Source organism: Heliangelus exortis, chromosome 3 (genome assembly GCF_036169615.1).
Source record: "Heliangelus exortis chromosome 3, bHelExo1.hap1, whole genome shotgun sequence".
Classification (NCBI taxonomy): Eukaryota; Metazoa; Chordata; class Aves; order Apodiformes; family Trochilidae; genus Heliangelus; species Heliangelus exortis.
This window is the reverse complement of record NC_092424.1, coordinates 60,812,516-60,840,204: the sequence shown is the minus strand read 5'-3', so window position 1 is coordinate 60,840,204 and position 27,689 is coordinate 60,812,516. Positions and strand designations below refer to the sequence as shown.

The 27,689-nt window shown below is 36.4% G+C and overlaps 1 protein-coding gene across 4 annotated transcripts in view; it reads left to right on the top strand.

Annotated features, from left to right (window-relative positions):
- The window catches only part of LAMA2 (laminin subunit alpha 2), a 347,870-nt gene that overhangs the window by 228,051 nt on the left and 92,130 nt on the right, over nucleotides 1-27,689 (top strand). For 3 of the 4 annotated variants that reach the window (XM_071740967.1, XM_071740966.1, XM_071740969.1), the window contains 10 exons: nucleotides 1,273-1,509; nucleotides 4,812-4,955; nucleotides 5,731-5,910; nucleotides 6,566-6,754; nucleotides 6,862-7,088; nucleotides 11,546-11,663; nucleotides 14,979-15,113; nucleotides 15,769-15,893; nucleotides 19,290-19,376; nucleotides 20,093-20,286. In XM_071740967.1, coding sequence (XP_071597068.1) covers nucleotides 1,273-1,509; nucleotides 4,812-4,955; nucleotides 5,731-5,910; nucleotides 6,566-6,754; nucleotides 6,862-7,088; nucleotides 11,546-11,663; nucleotides 14,979-15,113; nucleotides 15,769-15,893; nucleotides 19,290-19,376; nucleotides 20,093-20,286 — 1,636 coding nt within the window. The remainder of the gene's footprint in view (nucleotides 1-1,272; nucleotides 1,510-4,811; nucleotides 4,956-5,730; nucleotides 5,911-6,565; nucleotides 6,755-6,861; nucleotides 7,089-11,545; nucleotides 11,664-14,978; nucleotides 15,114-15,768; nucleotides 15,894-19,289; nucleotides 19,377-20,092; nucleotides 20,287-27,689) is intronic. The other variant, XM_071740968.1, reaches the window with a different exon arrangement.

The window sequence follows — 27,689 nt, the reverse complement described above, 5'->3', positions numbered from 1 at the left end:
AGCTCCCTCATCACCCTTGGGTGGATCCCATCCGGTCCCATAGACTTGTGGGGATCCAAGCAGCTCAACAGGTCACTGACTGTGTCCTTCAATATTACAGGGGGGCTGTTTAGATTCTTATCACCTTCTTTAAGTTCCAGAAGCCATCTGTCCTCAAGATAACCAGTCTTTCTTTTGAAAACTGAGGTAAAGAAGGTATTAAATACCTCAGCCTTTTCCTCATCTTTGATAACTATCTTCCCACTCATGTCCCGTACAGAATGAATGTTTTCCTTGGCCCTTCTTTTGCTGTTGATGTATCTGTAGAAGGATTTCTTGTTGTCTTTCACAGAGGTGGCGAGTATCAGTTCTTGTTGTGCCTTTGCCTCTCTGATTTTCCTTCTACATGACCTGACTATATTCCTAAATTCCTCTTGAGAAGTTGAGCAAGTCCATCCAACTCAGTTACTGCGGTAACCTGTACTGCTGACATTGAGTTTGCTTCTGTAAGATGACATTCTCCATAAGATTCTGGTCACGCCAGTGATCACAGCAAACATCCTGAGATAGCCTTGCTGTATAGTCACAGTAATAGCACTGAGGGATTCTTCTCTTCTTTGGAAGCATTTAACTTTCCCTGCTGCTTACTTCCACACTCAATTCCTAGACACCCCTGGCAATTCAGTTATTTCTATCCTTAACTGCCTATAGAAGTCTCCTTGTGTGAGCAAGTTTACTCCCCAGTATACCACAAGACAATATCTCTATACCTTACTGTGCAAATTACTGTCATCAAAGTCTCACTTGTCCAAAGAAGTTAGTTACTTGTTTGATGAGTAATAAACATTGAACTAGATGCCACTGAGACCACTGACCCTGAGCAAATCCAATTCTAAGGTAGTCTGAACATACCCTGCAAAGGATTTCCATAAAAAGCATTTTTTGAGATCACTTAGATTTTTAAAATAATTTTGTCCACATAGTATAGCAGTGTCTTGACCCTTCTGTATTTTTTGGTTTCACAGCCTAACTTAAATGTTAAGTAATATCTGTTCCAAAAGTGTTCTAATTGTATTAGTGTAATTGTTTGACCCTTGATAAGTAAAGATGAATGCCTGGCCTTGCAATTCATATATGTTAGCTTCAGACAGTGCAAATTCAGTGCTGTACTTCATTTATAGATTTATGAAAGTGGTGAGTTGTTTCTTTATCATGTTTGTTTGGCTGCGTTTTGGTCAGATACACAACTGCAATTTTCTCCTTTTTTTTTTTTTTTTTTTTTTCTCTTGTTAGCCCTGTGACTGCAGCCCCATTGGATCCCTGAGTTCTCAGTGTGACTCAAATACAGGCTGTTGCTTCTGCCGTGCTGAATTCTCTGGGGATAAATGCACTGAGTGCCGTTTGGGTTACTGGAATTATCCACACTGTGTTGCTTGTCAGTGCTTCCTGGCAGGGACTGATCCACAGAGCTGTGATGCAGAGATGGGGAAGTGCTCGTGCACTGCTCACACTGGCCAGTGCAGCTGCAAGGTAGGATAATTCAGGTTGTAAGCTGATCCTGTAGCTGGAAATTCATTGATGTTTGTAACTTGCCTGTTCCAACAATACATGCAAACAAATATAGTTGGCTTTCATAGTGCATTTGCTGACTGCTGTGGGAGGAGTCAAACATAAAGAGAGGTTTAAATGCTTATCAGTTGCTTTTTTTAACAAACTAACACTTACCAGGATAGTACACTCTTAGGCTCTCATCTCATGTTGGGTTTCTTCCTGTACTTACAGAATTGTTGCCAGTTTAACCTCATTCAATACAATTATTGTTTTGCTAATTAAAAGCAATCACACCAGTAATAACAATATGCCACAGTGATGATTCTTCATAGTACATTGACTAAGAGGGAGTTGGTATTAATCATTTTATGGGTAGAATTCACCGCAGTAGTATCTGTTCTTTTAAGTAGACTGTATCCAAACCAGGATCACTAAAGCAAAGAGTTTTGACATCACTCACAGTCTTCTTACCTGTAAAGAACAGCACACTTAGGTGGTTTGAAAACTGTCTGTATTTCTGAGCTTAAAAGGCAGTTGGTACCCTACAAACAGAATACAGCAAAGTTAATACCTTCATGAGTAACACAGGTGACAGAATTCACCATCACCATATTTGAGAATATTGCTGATTGGAGGAGATAGAGGCTGACATGCTGAACAGTAGAACTATCTAGAGGGTTCTTGAAAAGCTTGATGATCTGAAGTATAGAATGGTCAGGAGGCTGAGTGGTAATCCTGCTGGAAAGCATATACAGGCTTTGAGGGATGGCAAAGGGATTATAAGCCAGTCATGTTCTCTCATAGTTCATGTTCTCAGGCAAATTGCCTGCTGAACTGGATGCACTGTTCATACTGGCCAATTCAGCTACAAGGCTGCCTTTAGAGCATAACCAGAAAAGCAAAGTCTTTATCTCTCTCTACGCATTGCTAGTAACACTGCACTTGGAAATGGTGTCAGGTTTTAGGGCCTGATTCAAGGGTGTAGTTTAGAAACTGGAGAGCCAGAGAAGGGCTACAAAGGATGTAGAGCAGGTGATCTGTAAGGATATATGGAGAAATCTGTACTCTTTCAGTCTGCAAAAAAAAACAGATGTGAAAAGAAAGTGTAATTGCAGCCTACATCTACTTTCAAAGGGTAGTTAATAGAGTCAGGTCCTTTCTGATAGTAGCCAAAGATGTGGCAAGGGTCAACAGCTACTAATGGCAGCTTAGGAATTTTGAATTGGACAGTAGGAAAAAAATATCACTAGGATGGTTATGCAGCACTGAAACAGGTCATTACTTCAGGATCTTCTTTGAAAGATACTGCTGAGGCAGTATTTCCAAGGATGGACATTTCACAACCTCTTCATGCAAACTGCTCGATTATCCTCCCATTTTTCTTGTGTATTTGAGTAGAAAACATCATGTTCTATTTCACAAACACTAATTCATTTGATGGTGAGAACACAAGAAAATGGAAGTGAGTATGTGGATCATCAGGGTAAAACTCAGCCTAATGATCAGTTATTTGTCTTATCATCCTCTGAAGTGGAAAAATAGAAGTATCTAAATTCTTCCAGCTTCTCCTGATACATGATGTGCTTCAGCCCCTCTTCAGCTTGGTGCCCCTGTTCTGGATTACGTCCAGCATGTTAATGTCTGTCTTGTAGCTCTTGTAAACACCAAGTAGAATGAATGGGAATTTATGTCATTTTTAAATAGCAATGTTTCTTTGCTGATTTTTATAAGGATAATATAGTTATTTCTATGTTTCTGTTAGTGGAACTTAGCAGTATATATTTAGCTGATGATTGATGATAAGAAACTGCAATTGACATGAAACAAAATGCAAAGCAAGTAAAATTCACGTTATGTCTGAAAATTGACAAATAATACTGAATTAAGTCAGAAGATTTTTTTTTTTCCTTTATTTAAATCTGAGGTTGAATTTAAATCTAGGGTTGGTTAACCTTTTGTGTATCTTTTTTGAGTTATATATACTAAAAGAAGCTGGATTTTTATAAAATTGTAATAGTTCCCATTCAAACCTGCTGTTATAGGTGCAGAAATGAGCTTTCAAAAGCTCAGGAGGCCCATTTTCAGCCCTGACAAAAAGCAGCAAAATCTAAGCTAAATATGGTGCAGGCACATTTGCTGAATTACACGTGGAAATGAGGGTTAAAAAGGGTAAATCCTTGGGGAAGCTGCTGGTTTCCTGTATAATGGTTGGAAAGTTGAATTTGTTTTCTAGATTGGCTTCTTCACATGATTCTCAAAATGAAAAGAAGCAGGGAGAGGAAAAGCCAATCAGTGTTTTCATATGGGTGATTTTTTTAAAAAACATCTTGGTATACTTTTTTTGTTTAGACTAATTGAAAAATTAAAATAAAAGCCCTGACATTGCAACAGTGAAATCTTTCAGCATTGTTAATACTATACAATGATGTGGAAAACCATCACAAGAGGGCAAAGCTTTTCTATACAATATTTCCATTAAAATATTCCACAAGAACATTTAGTGCTGTACCTTAAACTTTCTAACTTGTCAAAGCTTATTCCTACGAAACAAAAGGCTTGATTAACCCTGGCAATTTCAGAACATAGCTTTCTTATAATTCCCAAAATTCCATTTGATTTTTCTGTGCTCACCGCTGTCAGTTTGAAGCTAGAATGAGTAGCTCAGAGCTATCCAGTAGATTTAAATCACAGATTTATAGAATAACCAGGCTTGGAGGGGACATTAAAGATCATCTAGTTCCAACCCCTTTGCCATGGGCAGGGACACCTTCCACCAGACCAGGTTGCTCAAGGCCCCATCCAACCTGGCCTTGAACACGTTCAGGGAGGGCGCACCTACAGCTTCCTTGGGCAACCTCTTCCAGTGTCTTACCACCCTCACACTAAAGAATTTCTTTCTAATGTCTAACCTAAACTTTTCCTTTTCAAGTTTGAATCCATTGCTCCTTGTACTCTTGCTGCACACCTGTGCAAAACACCCTACCCCAGCTTTCGTGTATGTCTGCTTCAGATACTGGAAAGCTGCTATAATGTAAATTGTTAATTAATGGAAATATAATGTAAATGCCTCAGTTACACTAACTGCATATGTTTGCATACAGACATGATAAGAAGCTGGAATGTTCTCTGGATATTTCGTTGTGCTTATTATTCCTTTCTGCACCCTGTTATTATCACTACTGTATGATTTTCTTTTGCTTATTACTACCTCAAAATGAAAGCGACTTTCTTTTTTCTTTTTTTTTTTTTTTTTTTTTTTTATATTATTGTCTTGCTTCCAGGTTAATGTGGAAGGTGTCCACTGTGACAGGTGCAAGTCTGGCACATTTGGTCTCTCTGCCAGAAACCCACTTGGCTGCAGCAGTTGCTATTGCTTTGGCCTGAGTACACAGTGCAGAGAGGCACGGGGGCTGATTCGCATGTGGGTGAGTAGAAAACTGCTGAGCCGTGTAATGCGATAATGTTGTTTCCTGCTGACATCTTTTAGTCAGGCACTGAGAGGTAGCTAGAAAATGGCCAAACATTTAAGCAGTCATTTTCTTCCCTATACTTTGAAAGGTGGAAGGAGCAATATGTTCCATTAGACAATCGGGGTCAAGGCTTGAAAAGTAAATAAGTAGACAAGAAAACTAGTCATAGGGTGGCTGATGTCAAGCCAAATCAAGCTATTAAAACCCAGAAGAGCTAGCTGTTCACATGGGGAAATTATGCAGTCCAGTGCATTAATCTCTGGTATATGATGCAAAGTTTTCCCAGGTATTCAAGGGTCACAAATGCGTGTTGTCCAGCATAAATTTCCCATGGTTCAGTTAATTTGGTTTTTTTCCATTGTTTGTTGGTGATTTTTCAATTTGGAAAAAAAAAAAAAAAAAAAGGACCTTATTCAAGACTGAAATAGCACTATGAAAACCGCTGCAAGAAAATTACTGCCATCAGTTGCTGATGAAACTATTTTAACCAATGTTAGGATGCTCTTTGTTAACATGAGGCTGAGGTGCAAAAGGCTTGAGGGGAAAGTCATTATTGTCACTGTTTACACATGAAGGAATAGTAAGAATTTTTTGTGACAAATTGATCATGATGCAAAATTATATTGCATAGAAATATTTTTTTAAGAGATAGAATTTAAAGACTAACACTTGATGGGGAAAAGGAGTGTCAATTTTCTTGTTGATTTTTTTTTTTTTTTAATGTTTATAGTTGACCTTGAAGCCAGAGCAAATGATTATACCACTGGTGGATGAAAAGCTTCAGCGCAGCACCCTTTCGGGGATTGCATTCCAGCCTCCTGAAATAGTAGCAAATATTGAGCAGGTGATGCAGGATCTTCGATCAGAACCTGTTTACTGGAGACTTCCAGAGCAGTTTGAGGGACGAAAGGTAAACATAAAATTCCACTGAATACTGACATGGATTTATAATTTTTTAAATCTTATATTTGTATTTTGCAATGTCTATTTTCCTTTCCAATGTGCATATCATTGCACAGTTGAAAGTACTTCAAAAGTAAATAAATGCCATTTCATTATTAAAAATTGTTTGCTCTGTTATCATGGAAATCCATACATCTACAACATGAACACTATATAAATTCTCTCATAAAAATGTTGTATGAAAAATTACCTGCATTAACTTAATATGACTGTCTCATAACTTTTTGCTTCTCTCCATTAAAAAAACAGATTGTTGCAAGTTACAGAAGAGAAAATTATTGAAATAACCCTCCTTTTGGAGATTGTTATCTGCCTCTGTAATGATTTTTTTGGTACTTGGATGTCTCTTTCTCTAAACACAAATTTGAGGAGCATATAAATGAATAGATAATGTTTTTGGGTTTAGTGAAGTACAATGATAGGTTGCCAATCATTATTTTTTAACACAGCCCTTGTCCCTGGATAGTTCCACAAGCATGTATTGCTATTTTCTACCACATTCGTCAGACTGCACACAGTTGCAGAATGTGTCTCATTCCTACATATACCCAGGCTAAATAAAAATGAGATTTCTTCCTGTACTTTGTGCTTTGCTTTGTTAGCTGACCTCTTATGGAGGGAAACTGAAATATGCAATCTACTTTGAAGCACGAGAAGAGACAGGTTTTACTACTTACTACCCACAAGTCATCATAAGAGGTGGGCCTCCCACTCATACAAGAATTATTGTCCGGCATATGGCTGCCCCTCTGATTGGACAACTGACAAGGCATGAGATCGAGCTGACAGAGGTAACATTTCCATTTTGGTTTTTTTTTTGGTTTTTTCCCCCCCAGAATTTGAACACCCGGTTTTCGTAATACTGTTAATACTCTGTTTTTGTATTACTGTCTTTCAGCATGAATGGGAATATTATGGTGCTGACCAAAGGGGGCCCTGGGAATACTATCACGATGACCCGGGTGTCAACAAGACAATCTCCCAAGCAGATTTCACGTGGAAGCATTATGGAGATGACCCAAGACCAAGTAGAGCTGTGTCCCGGGAGGACTTCATGAATGTCTTGTATGATGTTCATTACATTCTTATTAAGGCTACTCATGGCAATATCATGAGGCAGAGCAGGTAACTATTTCATGCAGTGGTCTGAAACTGTGTGGTAGTCACAGATAACTTGATAGAGCTTCCAGCAGAATTTTTATTTATAACGTAAGCTACAAGCAGTTGCACAACAGAAGAACAGAAAGAGTTAGCATTCAGCATAGCAGAAGATGCAGGAGAGGGAAATTTTCTTCAGTAGAAAATGCAAATCACGATAGGCAAACAAAATCCTTATTTTTAGGTTCCTCTAATGGAAAGCACATACAAGGACACACATCCTGAAAGCAAACCAAAGCATTTTTCAATAAATGTCTACTTTATGCAAACGTGATCCTGTAATTAAATATAAATGTTAGCATGTGATGGAATTTTCTCTTACAAATGGGAAATGAGGGAAAAAGTCAAAGATGAAAGAGCCCTTTAGTTAAATGAGACTTAATCCAATATATAAGGGCTGGTTTTGTTTAACATTTTCTATTAAATGTGTTCATTAATGGGTTAGATAATGAAATAAAGTTAATGCTTAATAAGATTGAATTGGACATCAGACAGCAAGATGACAAGAATTGTACGAAAATCTGTTGCAGTCTTAAAGTCAACTATATGATTTTACGCTTTGGAAGCAGTACAATTGAACAAACAAGGAACAACTGCTTAGTTAACTATTTTTCAAGGAGGGTTCTGTTGTTTACAGCATATCACCAGGCAAACATGATTTGGTAATGATGATGTTGAGAAATGCTAATATTGTTGCTGCAGTTATAACCAGGTACAGCCTGCAAAGTGCAAAAAATTGATCTTCCACCCAAAAGTAGTGAAACAGCAGAATTCAAACAAAAATTGTTAGTGTTCAGAGGATAAAGTGAACATCATCAGAGGTCAGATAATATGACTGAGATAATATGTGAAAAAACAGATTTAGTTATCACAAACAAAAAAAAGAAACAGTTTTCTGTTGCCATGGTGGGTAAGTCAAAAAAAGATGAGCTTAAAATTCAGCTGGAAAGATTTGCATTTGACTAGAGAGAAAAATTTCTGGGAGCAAATAAGCACTAAAATAGATCACAGAAATTGTTCCTCAAAGTTTTTAACTAATCTGCAGTATCCCTTGCAAGAAAAAATTATTAGTAAGGACGCAAGAGTAATTTGAGTTAAACTCCAAAGGCCTCCGGGGGTCCTTTCCATGACTGTCATAAAAGTGATAGGCTAAAATTATTTCTAGATTTCTAGGTCACAAATAGGCCTATTAAGAACATGACCTTTGGAATTTATGAAGGAGAATAGCAGGACAGATACAATGCAACATTGCATCATTGTGTGATAGAAAGGACAGTCAGTGCTGTTTTCTCTATTTATGGTATATAATTCACAGAAAGTATTCATCAAACTTGTTCTCCCAGATGCTAAATATTCACAGCAGGTGTCATTAATGTTTTATATTGGTTTCATTTAGTTTAGGCAAAATCAATTTTTGCCTGTTGTATGAGAAGAACACAGAGTTTCCATGGAAAAAGATAGGAAAGTAACTCCAATGTGACATAGAAAATTTAAGAAGCATCTCCATCTTTAGTATCTCTTTCTCCCTTCCCTTTCCTTTATGCATTACAGATCCTAGGTCAGCTGTAGTTAAAACTGAACAATATCTCAAGCAGCCTAAGTCACAAAAATGAACCTCTGTTTTCATGATGATGTTCTGAGATGCATATAACCATTGTGACTGAACTTGACCTGCATTGTAACACACCACCATTTTACCAAGGCTACCTAGTAATGACACAAAGAACAGAGAAGGGCTTTACAGTTCACTTAGCTAAGAGTTGTTCTTTCTGGTAACTTTCCATCTGAAACCATAACCCTGCATATCATAACATATTTGGTCTTTGGGAGTGGTTCTATTACAATAGTTATAGTAGGTAAACTCAATCACATGGCATCTGAGACTTTAAGTAGAAAATAAACAGCAGGAATGCATTATTATTTTTTTCAAGTTATCACCTTGAATTATTTGAGAGGACATTTTGCTTAAGACCACAAAATAAATCACCCCCAAATGCTTTTAAAGGTTAGTGGAATATTAGCTTGTGTAAAAATTGAAGGCTTTTATGAAAAATAATCCGAGACCCTCTCAAGGACAATATTTATGCTCAGCTTTAAACAAATGTTTGAATTAAGCAACTTATAATAATACATTTGTTTAAATACAATGTGTTGTGCTTTCTAAATAAAGGCACTGTTCTAAACTAATAAAGCTTCTCTTTCTACCTGACTGTACGCAGTAGAAAAGTATAATGAAAAAGAAACTGTATGGGAGGAGGAAATTAAATATATGAGGGTTTTTAAAATTTTTTTGAGGTTTTTAATAGTGCCTTAATTTTAATTGCAGAATTTAAAAGCTGCAAATAAGTGACAAACTAGAGGAAAAGCCTATTTTAAAATCAAGTTCTAGCATTAGCGCTGTATTAGCTATATAGTTTAGCAGAATACTAATGTTGTTTCTGCTTCAAAGCTGAAGCATTACTAGTGATTTAGAGATTTCTGCACAGAATCCAAAGCTAAGCATTTTTCTCTTAGGTTGTTCATTTTTTTGCCCTTGTTTTCACATTCATTGCTTTAAAATGAAATTTATTTTATTAGATTTTGGCTTGCTTCTTAGGCAACTGGGCCATGATAATAAATGAGTTTGAATTGGAAGTATGCTTTCAATTTGACTGTAAATTATTTCAATATCTCTGACACTGATCAGGTAGCAGTTGTTGGACTGCTGCCTATTAGACTTGTTCCAAGAATCACCCAGGCCTGACCTTCCTTAAGTAACATTTTCACACAAACAGGTACATTTGTGGTCCCAGACTATTATTATGTAAATACAGCTTTCTGACAATAAATAGTTCATTTTTGCAGCACACAGACCATTACCTCAGCCTTGAAGATGATGCGAGAGGAAGATTTCATGTTGTTTTTCTAATAAATTTTCAGAGTATAAGCTTACATTGATATATTGGATCTGAATGGTTTTGCCCTCTTTACTTGCAGTCTTCTACTTTTACCTGGCTTTGTTTCATTGGGGTTTTTTTTTGTTCAGTTTCCCAGCTACACTGAACCCTTTTCTTCAGGTAGTAAGAGGGGAGCACAGTGCTGAATTTACTAGAGGATGTGGGAATTTTGCGTTGACACAAAGTAGCATCAGGTGTGAGACACGTCACTTCATTTCAACCACAAAAATCTGATTAAGTGGACAGTTGATTTTCCTAAAGTCATTCTGACATTGATGCCTATACATCAATGTACAGAAGAGTGTTACTCATGGACTCAATAATCAAGGTTTGGTAATAGATGGACGGATTATGAGCATGAGGAGGAGGCGAGCAGTTGCATGAGCTCCTCATGAGCCCCTCTGCTTTAGCCCTGCAGACAAACAATGAACAGACTCCAGCAGCATTAGTGCTGTTTATTCAGCTAATAAGCCACACATTCTTCAAAATCTTCTTTTGGGTTGGCAATATATTTGAAGCTTTAAGATTTACACTATTCTACTCATTTTGTTTTTCAAAGACAGTAAGAGGGTTCCAGATCATAGCATTCATTTAAAGAAACTTTGAAAACAAACGAACAAATTAATAAAGAAGAAAGCTAAAAGAGAAGCATTGTAATACATTAGGATTAAGTGTATTGCAGTAGATACTATGTTTGTTTTCTGTCTCAAGCCTCTTTGGCAGGCCAGCAGACACGCCAGAAAGATGGGGAGTGCTTTAGAGGCAAAGATATTATTACTATAAATACAATCACAAAAATGCTTGGAAAGTTAAAATGTCAGAAGTTCTACCATGAAACATATCCTTATCTGATGCTTCTGTAGTAGGATTTTCTGTTTGCTTTTAATTGTTTGTTTATGTTTATAAAAGATTCTAAGGGGGGGGGGAAAGAAAAATATCTGGCTACAGATATTAAAACTCTTGCTAAAATGCAAATGTCCAATATCTTTAAAGACTGGTCTAGAGCTTATTAAGTTGCTCAGGATAGATTTATATGGGGTTTTTAACTATTTGCCTCATTAAAAGCTCATTTAGTGAGCAATTTTATCGCTGTACCTCTGAGAATCATTAATTGGAACTGCATTTAGTGTGTGACTTCAATTTCTTAATGATTCTTTCCAAATACAGAATCAGATATAAGCTGTTAATAGTTTGGCTGAAAAGAGATTTAAAAAAGAGAAAATCAAGCAGGAGAGACAATTTAGTTCTGCTATTGCCAAAAAAAAAAAAAAAAAAAAAAAAAAAAATGGAAAATGAGGCTGGCAGTGGTGGTAGCTTTATTGCTTACTTAGGATAAACAAAAATAATGCCGTTTGTCTCCTGTTGATCAAGAAGCCTGCAGACTGCCAAATAAGATCCATTTTCTCCCATGTTAGCTGACTATGAACTAGCTGGGTTTGAGTTAGTGCTTGGGTAATCTCATTAGAGATGTTTGCTCCTTTTTTCCAGGATTTCCGAGATCTCAATGGAAGTTGCTGAAGGCGGCACTGTGTCTGGGATGACTCCTCAGGCTTATTTGATTGAGGAATGTGACTGCCCATTGGGATATTCTGGTTTATCTTGTGAGGTACAGTACTAACTTAGTTTCCAGTAAGAGTCTTTATGCCTTCTTTGGTCCATTCATTAGGAAGGTGTGATAAGTAATTAGAGTGTGAACTCATTTAACTGGCAACAACTCTCCCTTAATTTAATTACTTCTATTCCTTCTCTATCAAGTACCTCCCAAGGATATTCTCACAAGGAATTGAAGCACTTTTTTGTGCTTTAGGCACATATGTCACTGGAACCATGGTGATGACTGAAAAAACTTAGAATACAGGAATGGGAGTTATAACTGGGTCAGCATCTCTGAGCCTTAGTTGTGTCACTGATGTTGACTGATCAAGTCTTTATGGACAGATAAGGGTATAATACTATGTGTACAACAGCAACAGTGTAATGTGTACAATAGCTTATACTATGTTGTTGTGTTATGATGAGGCCATAATACACAATACCATTAAAATATCATATCTTCTAAGAGCAAAGATGATCTTGCTCAGCCCATACACAAAAGCTTGCCTCCTGGCACAGTTCAGTTCCCTTTGTATAAGCAATCAGATGGCTGTAAAGAGGAGCAGAAATTCTGGAACATGGTCCAAATAGGGTATTTTGCTTTGTCCTTAGGAACAGTTGAATTATTGGCAAATTTCTAAATCATTGGACATGGGAGAAATGTTGATCCATGAATTTGGTGGTCCTTTCATATGTCCTTTTTTTGGGGGGGGTAGGTGGGTTCCAAGCATTTTTCATACTGAAGATTGCATATTTCAAAAGCACCCAAATTATATAGAAAATCAGCTGACTCGTATACTTTTGTAAAATGTATCATGATAGGTACCAAGACAGTGTTTTAAGATCTAATATGTCAACTGCAGTGTAGAAGTTTATATCTTTTACTATTTTTTTAATATTTTGCACACTTGATGATGAGACTGAAAGTCCTTCCACGTGCAAAACATTGTGGGTTTGTTTCTAAGCAGCACTAGCAGTTTCAAATTGCTTTGTTGCAATTCTTAGGTGGAAGCAGCAGGAAGCAACACCTTGACTGTTCTGCAAATCCCTCAGATATCCTGACTAACTGGGATCTTATGCAGGGTTACCCCAAATTAATACTGGGCAAAAAAAAATTGAGTCAGTAAATGCAAGGAAAGGTGCTTTGTTATCTGCAAGAACTCTGCTCCTTTCTGATGTTGCCTGTGATTGTGTTCTACAGTTAATGAGGCAACAGGAGCAGTGAGTTCATAGGAAATATGTTGAAGGAGGGGAATGAAGGCATTCTCTTTTCAATAAGACCATACACCTGAGTGTGTATAAAGCCACATATGAGAAATCAACAGTTACAGCAGCTGCTCAGTACAAAATTAAAAAAAAAAAATTGTAAAAAAATATATTTTTCAGGGAAAAAAACATTATAATGTATTTAGAACTTTATTTTAATTCATACCCACCTAAGGTCAGAGTAAATGTCTCAGTTGCAGCCTTCATACTTTGGGCTTAATTGTGCAGTCCTGACACACTCATAACTTAGTTTATTTTTAATGTGCTCAGTGTAGGTTATGGTGTGCTCTATTTAATTTCAGCAGGAGAAAAGTATCTGATTCCCAGGCATTTTTTTTAGGTAATGATAACAGCGTATATGTATCTATTTCATGATTTATTCTGTAATTGCATTGTGAGTATTATGTGCACAACTCTTTTTACTACAAATTACTTTTATATCCTTTTTTTTTGTTCTTGTTGTTAAATTAATCTTGTAGAAGGCTGAAAAAACATGGTACAAGTATCCCTAATGGCTACTTCTTAAAAACTTTCAAACTAGTAATAAAAAAATGTAGTCATCTTCATCTTTCATGTGTGTCCCATTTCATCTCATAAATGCTCAGATCAAAATAGATGAGAAACGTGTCAATAGGATGTCAGAAAAAAAGATATGTTTCAGGATGCACCATTTATCACTACTTAGATTCTAAATCTATGCTTTATACAATCTTATGTTTGGACAAGAATTCTTCTGGAGATGGAAAGGGAGGAAAAAATAGGAAATCGTACTAAAAAAAATTACTTCTATTTGAGATTATTTATCTAAATTGGAATTCTTCACAAACCATGCAAAAGCAGATAGACTGTTTCTGTGCTTCAGAGATCTTAATGTAGTCTGAGTCAAAATAAAGGGGGAAAAGCATGGGATTATTTTTTTTGTGGTTCTAAAGAAAATATTTGTATTTATGCTTTTCCCGTAACTTAGGCTCCTGGAGGTTTTGGCAATGATTGTAAAAGTCTCAGAGCAATGTCTTATGAGTAGAATCTAAGATGTCAGCTACTGCTTGATTGAAGAATCGGGCTTTTGATTGCAAAAAGTTACTTTAGATTCTCTTTGTTTTTCTTTTGCATCCATTTTATTGCTGTGTGAAAAGTGTACTGTTGAGATTCTTTCCATTTTGCTGTCGACGCTAGGAAATTACCTCATCAGAGCCTTCACAGGCTCCTAGCACCACTGGGTGGAGGGATTTATACAGGGGAAAAGTGACATGCCTGTAGGCACTCACCCCTCAAAATGTTTTTGTTTGTATTTTTATGCTGTCATAACTGAGTGCTTTCTGTGAGCTATGTAGACATTTTAATACATTTGCATAATAATAAAGATCAAGTGTTTGATTTTTCCCATGTCAGCTTTGCTAGTAATTTGTGGGTCGCTCTCAGAATTTTATTGCCAAGCTAGGGTAGAGGAGACTTAGTGATAGATAAATTTGATTTGGGGCTAATAGTCCCAAGACATGTAAACCCTTTAATACTTTGAATTCTTTACTTTTATGGTCTTTAAATTACATAGCTATAAATAATGCAGCCAGGTTTTTGATTATTATTGTTCAGCTTTTGCTTGTTATCCATCAGGCAGTATGTAGGCAGATATTAGCTTGTCAAAGCTGAAAAAAATCACCAAGGGTGAAGAAAACAGAATCCTCATGCTTACTCTCTATAGTCCATGGAAAAAATGTATTTCAGAAACAAACCTTATTCTTCAGAAATGAAAGGAATGATGCTTGATGCACAGTGAGAGCAGTGAGGTGTTCTGCATCTGAATGAAAGGTCTCTCAAGCTGTAATATGAAATGCCTGGTGCCAGTGGAGTGCTCCAGGGATTTTTCAGCCATGTTTCTAATTAGGCCTGACTCTTATTATCTGTAAAGTACTGTATATAGTTTGTAACACAGCTGGAAGACTGTCGGGTTCTTTTCACAACTTGTAAAAACCGGTGATTGGAAAGATGAGCTTGCAGTGCTCCCCCATACCTAGTGCACTCTATAATGATCTGTTTTCTTCTGCATCTTTTTTTATTGCAGTCATGCTCTCCAGGATTTTATAGGCTTCCATCTTCACCTGCAGGAAGGACACCTGCTCAGCCCTTAGGCACCTGTGTTTTGTGCCAGTGTCATGGACACAGTACTATGTGTGACCCTGAAACATCAATTTGTCAGGTATTGGATTTCTGAACTCATGCACTAGGTGGATCATGAAGTAAAATTCATAATTCATATAAGTTGTGTAACTGATCTTAAAAAAAAGGGGGGGGGCAATATTTTAATTTCGTTTTGCTTAAATAGCTTAAATGCCAAAGTTAAAAGGGGTTTGAAAAAGGAAACCATCTACCTTCAAAGATTTGCAATCTGATTTTCTAGAGTTCAGATTATGCAGTGCATTATTGTCACTGAATTACTACTTGTGTAAAAAGAAAAACTGCTAACTAAGGAGGTAATGTACCATGTGTTGGGCACTAAACCCTTTTATAGGTAATAACACATGTGACTAGATACAGTAAGATTGAATTTTAATTTATTATTTATTCTGCTTCAACCCCTGGAACAAAAAAGGGATGGAAGGATGAATGGTATAAGAAATTCTGTAGGATACATCTGGCTAGCTACAGGCCTCCTGTCTTTATTCTTGTAAACCCATATATAACTCAACAGGCATTTGACAGATGCTTAAACAAGCAGTTCCATTGTGAATCGTATCATGGAGAGAGAAATTATGACTTGAAATAAGTTTGAATCTCTGAGGCTGGGAATAAAATGTTGTCTTCTTTCTTGAAATTCTCAAATACAGCTTTCATCATGTCTCCTTTCTCTGCAGAACTGTCAGCACAATACTGCTGGTCACCACTGTGAGAGATGTGCTCTGGGATTTTATGGCATTGTCCAAGGCTCTCCAGATGACTGCCAGCCTTGTGCTTGTCCGCTGACCATTCCTAGTAATAAGTAAGTAAACTCTTGATGCAAAATTACCTGTCCAGAAAGCAAGAACTTATTTTGGGCCTCACTGTGTTTTTCAGGTGGTTACAGGAGAACTACATTATGAAATCCATACTAAAAAAACTTCATACCTACTGTTGCTAATTGATCTTCCTTTGGAAGTCAGAAATTGCTCCCTTGCTAACTTGTGATGAATAAATTAATAAGTGCTAGAAAATACATTGCTTGACAAATAATGAATGTGTGTTCTAAAGACATTCTCACAAATGAAGCTAGAGCAGAACTCAAGTACAATAAAGCCACAAGGGAGCTTTAAAAAGTCTTGAGCTCATATATTATGTTGGTATAAATGTATTATAGTGGCTTTCTTGCTCCACTGTGGAATTTATTGATTCTTTATTTAATGTTACATGAGTTTTAGGCAATTTGTGAAAGATAGAATAATTTAAAAGCAATATACTTATTGCAGCATAAATTTTATTGGTTGCTTTATGCTAATGAGCCTTGCTGCAATGTCTCCTTATTATTACCCACAGACGATACTTTAGCACTTGGGATTTGTTTGTTGTTTTGCTGAAATGCTCATAATGAATTTTGGAATCATACCCTAGTACTGCTCTGAAAAGGTTTGCGTTTCATGATTGCTCTCTTCAAAGGTTGGAAATGTTCCTTAAAACAATTTTGCTGTGCTTTTAGGATGTTTGTGTGAGTATTTCAGCCAGCACATCAGAGAGTGTGGGTTGTTTTTTTTTCTTCTTTTTCCTTAATTTTATTCTTTCAGTATCGTCTGAGTTTTATTTTGAAGGAGAGAATCCCTTTCTCAAAGTTAAGTTGCTAAACACATGATGATTTTTTTTATCTGTGGCAATTGTTCTTAAGAAGACTTCCAAACCTTGTAAATACTGATCTGAAAATACCCAAACAATTATAGAAGGGGCTTAAAGAAATACCCTTTGTCTCAGTAAGTTATAATGTGTTCTTAACTCTATGTTTTTCTGAATTGTACTCTTTTTTCATTAATATTTTCTTTCCAATTCATCTTGTGTTTTACCTACTAGTATCAGGAAAGGACATTCAAGTTACAAAGAACAAGGCTGAGAGGCTTCTCAGCTTTGTATCTCAGCAAAAATACCCCAACTGTTACTAACCGGAAGTAGAAAGTGCTGAAAATATCATTCAATCCTATTTTTTCCTAAAACCTAAGAACTTTCAGTTGCTCATAAACACAGGTGTTGCAGCAGAAAGTGAGCAGGACTCTTCACCAGCTACAAGAATTTAGACAGATTCTCCATACTGGGCTCCAGAAATCACTTCAGTACCTTGTCTGAAAGTTAACATAAAACACAGGCAGTGGGTGCTGCTGATGTGCTCTACAGTTGAGACCTGTGTGGACTCCAGGTAGTACATACATCCTGAGAACTCACTCAAACTGCTGAGCAGCCTGAGGAAGGGCAAGTAAGCAAAGCAGCCACCTGGTCTGCATGGCTGTGGATGTTGTCAGGGCCTTTAATATCATTCTTACATCAAAGTCATCATGAGGCTTTTTTGTTCAAAAACCATCATAGGAGATGAGAGAGCAGCACCTGTTCTGAAATTAGTAAATGAACTTCATCATGAGCATACAGTTTCTTAGTGCTGTGGAGAGACAAGTCAGATCTGAGTATGCCCAGAAGCAGAACTGCTTGGGTTTTATAGAGCTTAACTCAGATTATCTCTAAACATCGTCGATGAGATTTCTACTTCTGATGGCAGTAGTTTTGAATAATTTTGGTGCCTGTAGAGTAAATGCAGGGACAGACAGCTAGACATCTCAGCTATGTTAATACTGAAGGAAACGACCATTTGAGAGAGGGCTGAGGAGGAGATATTTCAAATGTGTGCATGTGTTTGTGTGTCTCCATTTCACGCTGCTGAGAGTGGATGCCTGAACAGCTGGCCGAGACTACCTGTGTGATCCATCTTCTTAATGGATAGGCTTAGGTGAGATAGATTAATTCCATAAAGCTACATAATTGGGTGGAAAATTAGGATATCACACCTTGTATCTGTGTGTGTTGTGCAGCTCAGTGAAAGCTCTTCAAGATTAAGAAAAAAACATCTAACTACCTGCAACTGTTGTATGGTAGTCAAGTTATTGTGATCTGCACGAAATGCAGATAGCTTCTGAGCTAACCCATTAGCTTATGTCATGACTGGCATGATAATATTTGTGAATGAGTATATTGCAACTATTTTTATGCATGAAATTTAAAAAAAAAACTCCACTAAGCTTTTAAATACTGTTGTTATACTCCTATATGATCAGAAGTCAACTTCAAACGTGAGCCGGAAAAGAAAAGAACAGAGAGCCTGAGGTGGAGGTGTAGATTTATTTTTATAGAGCTGAAAATGTGTTGGATAATGAATTTTTGAGCAACAGATCTGTTTACATATTTTTGCAAAGTTGTTACTTTATGTACTCATTCAAGCATTATGGATTTAATGCATTATAAGCACGTTAGAATAGGATGCTGACTACTGTACAAAGAAGGAGATCTGGGCTCACCAGTAGCCACATCTGTGCTTTTCAGGTTATTTTTCCAGAAAGAGCTGTAACAGTTTTACAGTATTGAATAATTTTAATATTTAGTTCTGTTTCTTTTCCCTTACCTACTGTTTATTTTTTTGTGTTTGTTTGTTTTAGATGTCTGTGTAGGCATTTAATGCATTTAATATTCCAGCAACATATTGCTTTGCACAGTTCCCATAGGTATGAACTTCAGTCACTAGTTATTCATCTATGTCAAGGCTTAGTAAAAATAATCTGATTTCTTCTGTGATTAAAATATGACTCCTCCCTGACTGTGAAGAAGGTAGCCTTTAGGTTTGGGGTTTTTTTACCTCTGTAGGCCAGTCTTTTCTCTTCAGTATGTCCTTGAGAAAATGCTACATGTTTGTCTTTGTCTTCTTTCTCCCTATTTATGTCTTACCTTTCAATAAACTCTTTTTGGTTTGTCTCCTTTTATTCAAATTAAAATTATATCATACTAGAAAGGCTGAATGTTTGTTAGCATCTTAATCATTTTTCTTTTTTTTTCACATCCTTCCCATTACTTTTATTCACAGTGATGGCATCATTAAATCACATAAGTCTGCAACAATGGCTGTCTCTGTCTCCATCCCCTCTGTGTCCCCTCTCCATCCCCAACCCTCTTTGGTTCTACCCTTCATGTGTTTGCCGAAGTGTGCAAGTACCTCAGCAAGGCGTTCACAAAATTCTTAACAGAAAGGAGAGTTCTCCCATGTCTTTCTAGACAAATATGAAGATGTTTTCATTTACATTAAGAGTGGAACTTACCACAGCTGACTAGAGTTAAATGATGCAATAGAGTAAAAAAAGCTTTTTATGTGCTTTTGTTTTAGTTTTAGCCCTTCTTGTGTTGCTGAAGGACCTAATGATTACCGATGTACTGCATGCCCACCTGGATATGAAGGCCAGTACTGTGAAAGGTAGGATGAATGGAAAAAGAAAAAAGAGGGACAGTGGAAGGCATGCAAGACATGAAGGAGAGCCATGTCCTTGGATTCTATAAATATATATTTACTAATATTTAAATACACAGCTTCAGATAAGCTGTTTTCTCTTTGTTAAAACTCAGTCATAAAAGACGTACACCCACTGTAAACTGATAATGTTATTTATACCACAGATATTCATAAAATCATAGAAAGTCCAAGTCTTTCTGATTTGTAGTTTTTTTTTTTTTCCCTGGGCCTCACAAGGTAAACTGAAAAATGTGACATTTACCTAAAATTAGGTACCATGCTTTATAGTGTCTTAATGTCACTCATACCCTTTATTCTGGTGACTATTATGCCCTCCTAGGCACTGACTGTGAAAGACAAAAAGGTCTGTAGTCCAAATATCACTAATGTTGAAATTTTTTTGTGGTATAATAGAAATCTAGCTGAAAACTGTGAAGGCTATAGAATCTCATTTGCATACTTCTTCCACCCAGACTGTTCCATGTCCTCATTAAAAGTTATTATCAGTTTATTGGAAACTTTATAACATTTCTTCTGCAAATGCACAGAGCCATAAAGCACCAGAGAATTACTCATGGTTCATGAGTGAATGTTTATATATTACACTCTTGCCAAGTATTCATTGTAGTACACTATGCATACCAGTTGGCCAAATGTGGTTTTGTATTTACAATGTCTAGATGTTCTCCTGGCTACACGGGAAACCCACAGACTCCAGGAGGATCCTGCCAGGAATGTGAGTGCGATCGATACGGTTCCCTGCCTGTCCCCTGTGACCCTGTCACTGGGCAGTGCACTTGCAAGCCTGGATTCACGGGGTGGAAGTGTGCTGGGTGTGAGCATCGGCATGCACGTGATGGCATGAAGTGCATTTGTACGTATACTAATGTAATTTCTGAGAATTTTTGACTGGTTTTGTTGTTTTTCAGAAATTAATTCTACTTCTGCATCAGTCAGTTGTACAGGTTTCTTTTAAAATAGTTGCTAGGTTTCCTACTGTTTTGGCATCCTGGTCCATTTTTTTTCACAAGGTTGATATTCTTTTCTTTTGGTATTCTTTTTTTTTTAATATTCTCACTAAAAATGGACAACAAAGCTTTACAGGACTTCTTTTTGTGGGTTTTTTTGAAATCTGCAGTTTTGTTAACAGTTGTTGCTGCTACAGCAGTATTTGCTACAGCAATACAAAATAATGCTGTCCTGAGTATTTAACCAAGAATTGCAGTGCTCTATGCCATGAGTCACACAGAAGGTTCTGCCAAGCTGTATTTGATCATATTGGTTCATTAATGACACATTGTTATTTAAAAGACATAGGGAATGACAGTACGATATATCCAGGAGCAAAAAACTTTTTTTATTTAAAATTGAAAGCATGTAGCCCAAAACACCATTGCCTTTTACAGTACTGGTGCCCTATCTTCAGTTTTGAACATACCAAATGTCTTGTCTTCTATTATTGTTTGGAATTTTTTCCATGAAATTGGATAGTGTCTCTATCCTGTCTCATTTCCTGTGAGATTGTATGTTTATATCTTAAAAACTAATTGGGGAGAAAAGACTTTCTAGAAAACTTAGTAAATCCTGACTGAAACAGGGCATTTTCCTCTCCTTCATCCCCCATAACTGAGTAAGACTTAATTTCATTGCAATCCTTTTTTATGTTTTCTTCCCCTAACCATCATTGTTCATTTTAAAATAGAATACAGATAGGGTTTCAGCAAGTTCACAGTACATAATATTTCTTATATTTTCAAGGCACAATGACCTGGTTTTAATATTTTCCCTGATTTTTATCTTTTATAGGACTTTAATTGGAGTTTTTTCATTTGAGGTTTGTTGGGGTTTTTTAGTTTTGTTTTTTGTTTGTTGGGGTTTTTTTACCCTGTGTGAGGGACATGTGATATCAAGGCAAGCAGATAAAAAAAGAAAAGGCATGGATTTTCAAAGAGTACATTTACTACAATACCCAGGGGTGTACAGCTATCTAATATTAAAATCAGCTGGTACAGCTCAAGCAAATTGGAAACATTTAAAAAGCAAATTGAAAGAATACAGAAAATTAAGAAATGCTAAAAATGGCTGAAGGTATCATGTCAGTCAAGAATGAAATGTGTGATTTGTTTGAGTGGTCGAAGAGGAAGAGATTAAGCGTGTAGGGCCAGGGACTACAAACTGCAGAACAGTTTCACTCAAATGCTGTGATTGGTTCTCAGAGAGTAATTGGGGCTTAGCAGTACTAAGCTTTTAAATGTGACTGCTGAGTTCAGTGTTTCTGCATTAGTTCTGATTTCCAAGTGCAAGTCATCATCTAAAATGTATAGAAAGATTACTGGGGAAGACATAAATACTTCTGTTCTATATTATTAATAATATGGCATTGATTCATTGATGAGAAGCTTGGTGTACTTAAGGGAAATGAAGTTCTAATATCTAATATCCTGCAGTGTGATGTAGTTCAGGCCTTAATTCTGAACTATCATATATCTTAAGCTCTATTTTAAACAACAGTAAAATTAACGCAAATAGAGGAAGCAGCTACTTTGCTGAAATAATAATTCCGTTTGTGGCTCACATGTCAAGGAGAATTGTAATCATGAGTTAAGTCCATAAGTATTACAGCTACAGAATTTTATAATTAGAATTTTTTAGGCTGGCATCTGAATGAAAATGACTAAATTTTTCAGTATGCTGAATAGGTGTTACATTATTTCCAGTACTAGCCAATGTTTTCAGTCTCAGTCACCACTTAGTATGGTTTTTTACCAGTCATCTACCTTATCACTATTCTGGAAATTCTTTTGGATATCCTGAATGTCAGTTTCTTTATACAAAACAGCATAAGTGCAAGTTTTTATTTGTAGTGGTTTTCCAATTTCTTATTCAGACCATTTCATTGTGTGGATAATAACATTGAAAATCCACACTTTTAATGGGAAAAGATGTGTTTCGTAATATTTCTTAATCTTTCAAATCAACTTCTCCACCTTTTTCCTTTGAAAGATGTGGTTTGCTATAATCTCTGATTTAACTGCAACATACTTCTGTGCCAGTGTTGAAATGTGTCTGCATTCCCTATAGCAACATTTTTACTTTACCTCAATAGTCAGTGTTCACCATAAAATTAGGCTTTTGCATGTGCATGTGGACATGTCATTGCTAGAATTATGGAATCAAATGAAAAGATTTCTTTGCTTTGGTCATAAAACAAGAAGTGACCTGTAGAAAGAGATGGAAGGTACTTTAAATCTTCACTGTCACAGGAACCAGTCTGCTGCTGCAGCCATCGTATCAACAGCATCCATGCCATAAATTGCAAAAACTGCAATTAAATGTTTCGGCAGACACTTTATATCCATTTGATTTCACTGCATGTTTTTTCTTTTGTTCAAGGGTTCCTCAACCTCTATATTACTCCAAACCTGCCTTTACTCATTCAGGGAATGGTAGATCATATGCCCTCATAACATGTAGTGGGCACAGGGGCTATGGCAGACAGTAGTGTGGCAAGCAAAGACTTGGTGGCAAATTTTTGTGGTTAATGCTGCCCAGTATGTCACAGGCATCAGAGTATATCTGGTTTCTTCTGATAGGGATTGATTTCTACAGACTCCACTGTGCTTTAATAGTCATTGTACTATAAAAAAAAAAACCAAAAAACAGAAATACCTTATGAGGAAACCTTCCTTAATCCCAGAACATTTATCTGTTCCAATGTGAGTTTAATGCAGCTGAGAAAATTTTTCCCATGTACAATGCACATTTACGTTTGTGTATCAACCACTTCAAAAATACTCAAAATTTCCTTCTGACTAGCTGCAGTTGTAACGAAACCTCAGTAGTAATCATAATAGTGATTAAGTACCTTCAATGAACAGAAAATTAGAGCTGTATGCAGAATCCTGCTTGCATTCAATATTTCAAATGAGCTGTCTGCATACACCTGCTTTAGCTCATTTGCAGGGTTCAATTTCGAATACTGCAATCACATTGTAGCTGTCAGAAGTGTGAAGAACCCCTACTTAGGTACTAAAATGATCTAGCTTAAAGAAAATTCATGAAAATACAGTACCCATGTTTGAAAAAAGTGTACTAGTAAGCAATATAAAACCTAGTGTGATTAAACTGTCTGGTGTTAGCATGTTAATATGTAGGAAGTGAAAATGTATTTTGAATATTTAGCAGTTAGTAACCATCTGAATAACAATTTTGGTTTTGGTTTTTTTTGAAAACTTCATGGAAAGTCACCACACAGTATGACATGGAAGCTAAATAATACACATTTAAATCCCAATGGAGGTGTTTTATCAACCATCTTGTAGGTATTATTGCTTAAATTTAGCACTAATATTTTAACATATCCCTTATCATAAGTATTCTGAAGACTTTAGAGTGGAATTTGCAGTGAAAAGACAGAAAAAATCTGGGGTAGCATGTATGTTCATTAAAGTGATCTATTTCTGATGTAGCTAGAAATCTGCTTTGCCAGGTTCTTACCAGATTTTTTCATAACATTTCATTTTGCAGTTGCTTAGTGCATTCCACTTTTTAGTGCTGTGTTATAACACTTGTATTTCAGAAAGCTTACAGGTAGAATGGATAAAGAATATATATATATTTTTGCAAGCCACTGTAGAAAGGGGAAGAATTTGTTTACTCCTAAATAACAATGGAAACATTATCACAGGTAGATGGCAGAATTGACTTTCCATTGTATTCCTAGACCAGAGCAATGTTGTGTTCTCTAGGATGCCATTAAGGAATGGAAAATTATATCCAAAAGTAGATTTTTTTGATAAGCAATAGAAGAGTCTGAATGATCTTCCATACATCATGAAGTTTCTAAAGTTTTCGTGTTAGTATGGGCAATAAAATGGATTATTTCCCCAGCTGAAAAGACCATCTAGATTGTTATTTACAGATATTCATAATACTTTACTGATGAAGACTTCATTGTAATTTTTGGTCTCAAGTAGTCCAGTTCTTAGGCTCACTTTCCCCTTCTCTTTTGAAAGAGCCAGTAGCCAATAAGAAAAGTAGTCATTATTACAAACTATTTTAAATAATGCTACCAACATCCTTGTGTACTTTCAAATATGACAAAAGTTCTTCCAAATCTCCTCTAATGCTTACAGTTTCTTATTTTTAGTTCTAACTACAAATTAATTATGCTATACCTGATTGATGCCCCCATAAGCATCACTCATTTTCAATGTAGTATTTCTCAATTATTATGTTGTTTTCTGGTGAGAGTTGTGAAGTGGCTGTAGCTGACTGGCCTATAGTCACTACAGTATTGAAGATACATCAAGTAGATATAATCACTACAGTATTGAAAAAATATATTTTCTACTTTCTTAGTTAAACTCTACCATTCTGATCCAGAGCATACAGCTTCATCTCAGTTGATCTGTATGCAACATGCTCAAACAGGCTGGGAGGATTAGATTTTGCTTGATGCATATTTTACACATACATACCAGAAATATATAAAGAAGCCAAAGCATGTTTATGCTCTCTCCTCATCTTTCCCAAAGAGCTTTGACCTTAGAAATCTGAAGTGGAAAGGAGCTACAAGGGGTTTTGCATCAAGCCTGTAGCAATCATGCATTTTCTTATATTAGTAATTCTCTTATGACATTCCACTTCAGTTATAGAGTTTGTGGTACATAAAATGAAGAACCTTAGATTGCAGTGTTGTTGGAACAGTGACCGTGCTTGCTACTGTGCAGTGTTTAAGGAGGGGAAAAAAAAGTGATCTTAGTAAGAGCTTTGAGGCTTTACTCTTAAACATAAAACAAGCCAGAACTCACCTGAATGCTCACAGGGCACCAATGATAACTGCAATGGGGATTTAAAAAAAAAAAAAAAAAAAAAAATTGGCTTCAATATTTTGAGCTCTGTTGCATTACAAACTACAAACCTTTCCTCAGATGTATGTTCCTGTCAAAAATGTTCCTTGGGATCAAGTACAAACCTAAATGTAAAGCTGTCTATGCGGTGCTGCTGTATGAGATTGAGAGAACAGGAGACAATCATGGTATAGAGAGATCGAACATATTTCGTTGTTAGGAATTTTTCTCTAACTCAGTCTTGGGTAAAAAAATGGACCTTCAGCCATGTTGCAGTCAACAACTTTATATCTTTATGAATATAAGCATTCAATTTTGTTCGAAGGAGAAAATTATATAATCAGATTCCTTTAATACCATGTCTTCGACACGCAAATTGTACAGCAAGTAGACTGGTGCTTGCACTGAGAGGAAGTTTTTTCCCAGTTGCCACTTAGTTCTGTAGGAAGACAGGAAAAGGGAAATCATAGCCATTGGCCCTGGCAGAAGCAAGATTTAATCTCTAAAATAAAGAACGACTCCACGATCTTCCAAATTGAGAACTAAGCAGAGATGCTGTCTCTGATAGAGGCAGATCTTGACTAATCTGTGAAGAGATACATCTCCTATCTCCTACCCAGTCTTTAATTTAGTAGGAGCTAGGAGTATGTTATTACAAGCCTTCATAGAGAGAGCTGAAAAGTAAAATACTGTGTGTAACACCAGATTTATGAAGCCTGGAACTTCTGCTTTGTTCTGTGCTTAGTGGAAATTCTGAGCCTGTATGACACAGCCATAAAAATTAAGCTTACCTCTCTTCTGGACACCCTGCTTCTCTGTCTGCATGAATTCAATAAGGGCCAGGCAACCCTACTTGGCCTAGCAGCTGCTAAGCTTTTGGTCTTTTCCTCTTTTTGATACATGAGCTCCCGTTTGGCTTAGACCCACATTCCATTTTCTTTCGTCAAACTCAAGCACTATATAAACCCAACAAGTTACTGGGGTGCATCAGAACTAGCATATGAGTCTTTCTTAATAATGAGAATTACAAACCAACCTGAGTCAGTACTTAAGACATTGATCTGGATCTGAATTTCCTCAGATTTTAAGCACATATCATCATGCAAACTCCACAAAACCAGCAGCATTGGCAAGGAAACTAAAGCCTCCAGCTCCTTACTGGGGTTCTGTTTTGGGGGGCAGCGGAGGACATATTTCTTATTTGGTGTGAAACTAGTGCCAAAATAGGAAAAATGGGGTAACAGTCTACAGATTAATGAGTCTTAACAATAGTTTAACACTGTGAAGCAACAGGAAACTAATACTGAAGAGTCACTATCATAGGATACCACTTCATGTCAGAGATTGTATGGTTGCCCATAGACCAAAAAATTCCTAGTCATAATGGAGTCTTCTAAATCTTAATAACTGTGTAGCTATTAAAGAAAAATTGTGTTAGATAATCAATCAAATGGGGGTACACAATGTGTCTCAGGTATGCAATTCCTTCATTGTACATTATCTTCTCTTTGTAAGGTGGAATAAGTGGTTAGATGTCCATAAACTTAAGGTCTCTTTTATTACTCAAGCGATTTTTTTAAAAAAGACATTTCTTTGGCTTTCATGCTTTGGAGATGCTTCTCACAAGAGGTAAGTCAAAATACTTACTGTGCATGGGAAAGTCTGGTGACAGTGGAAAATACAATAATTTGCACTAGTTGCTTGCTGGACTCCTTTGTAATTTTGCCTGCATGATTTGCCTCTTAAATGATTGCACTGGTGCAGTGATCTGAATTTAGTGGTGCACTTGCTAACGTTAGACATAAAATTATACTGACAATTTTGTAGAGAGACAAAGAAGTATTTAGTCTTGTAAAATACAATCATACTCTTGGAATATTTCCTGTTGCTACAGTACATCTCTTACTGCGTATGAGGGTAGCGTAATCGCAGTTTATCTACTTGGTGTAGTTCCTCTTTTCAACCTGATTATTGTGTCACAATTATTAATTCGTACTGAATGCTCATTTATTGGTTATTGACTAATGGAGAATACTTCGTCTCTTCATAAGCTGTTAATTTTTTTCTTATTTGTGTAATTGCTTTTCTCTTTAACATAGAGCAAATTTGTATCATTTTATTGCAAACCACTGACAGTTTTGAGGCTGACTAAATTTAGCTTGTTTGGTAAGTGAAATAATGTCTCAGAAAAAAAAAAAAAAACCCAAACAAAAAACCCCAAAAGAAACAATAAAAAAACCCAAAGAACAAACAACAAAACTCATCTCCTTTCAGGTCCAACATTATTTATTTATATCCTGCAAAATTATTATGAGATCTACTTAACTTCTTGACCAGCTATAGAACAGGTGTTGTATAAAATATTCAATTGGCTGTAAAATTTGCTTTTCCTTTTATTCTTTCTCACTTCTAAAAGCAAGCACGT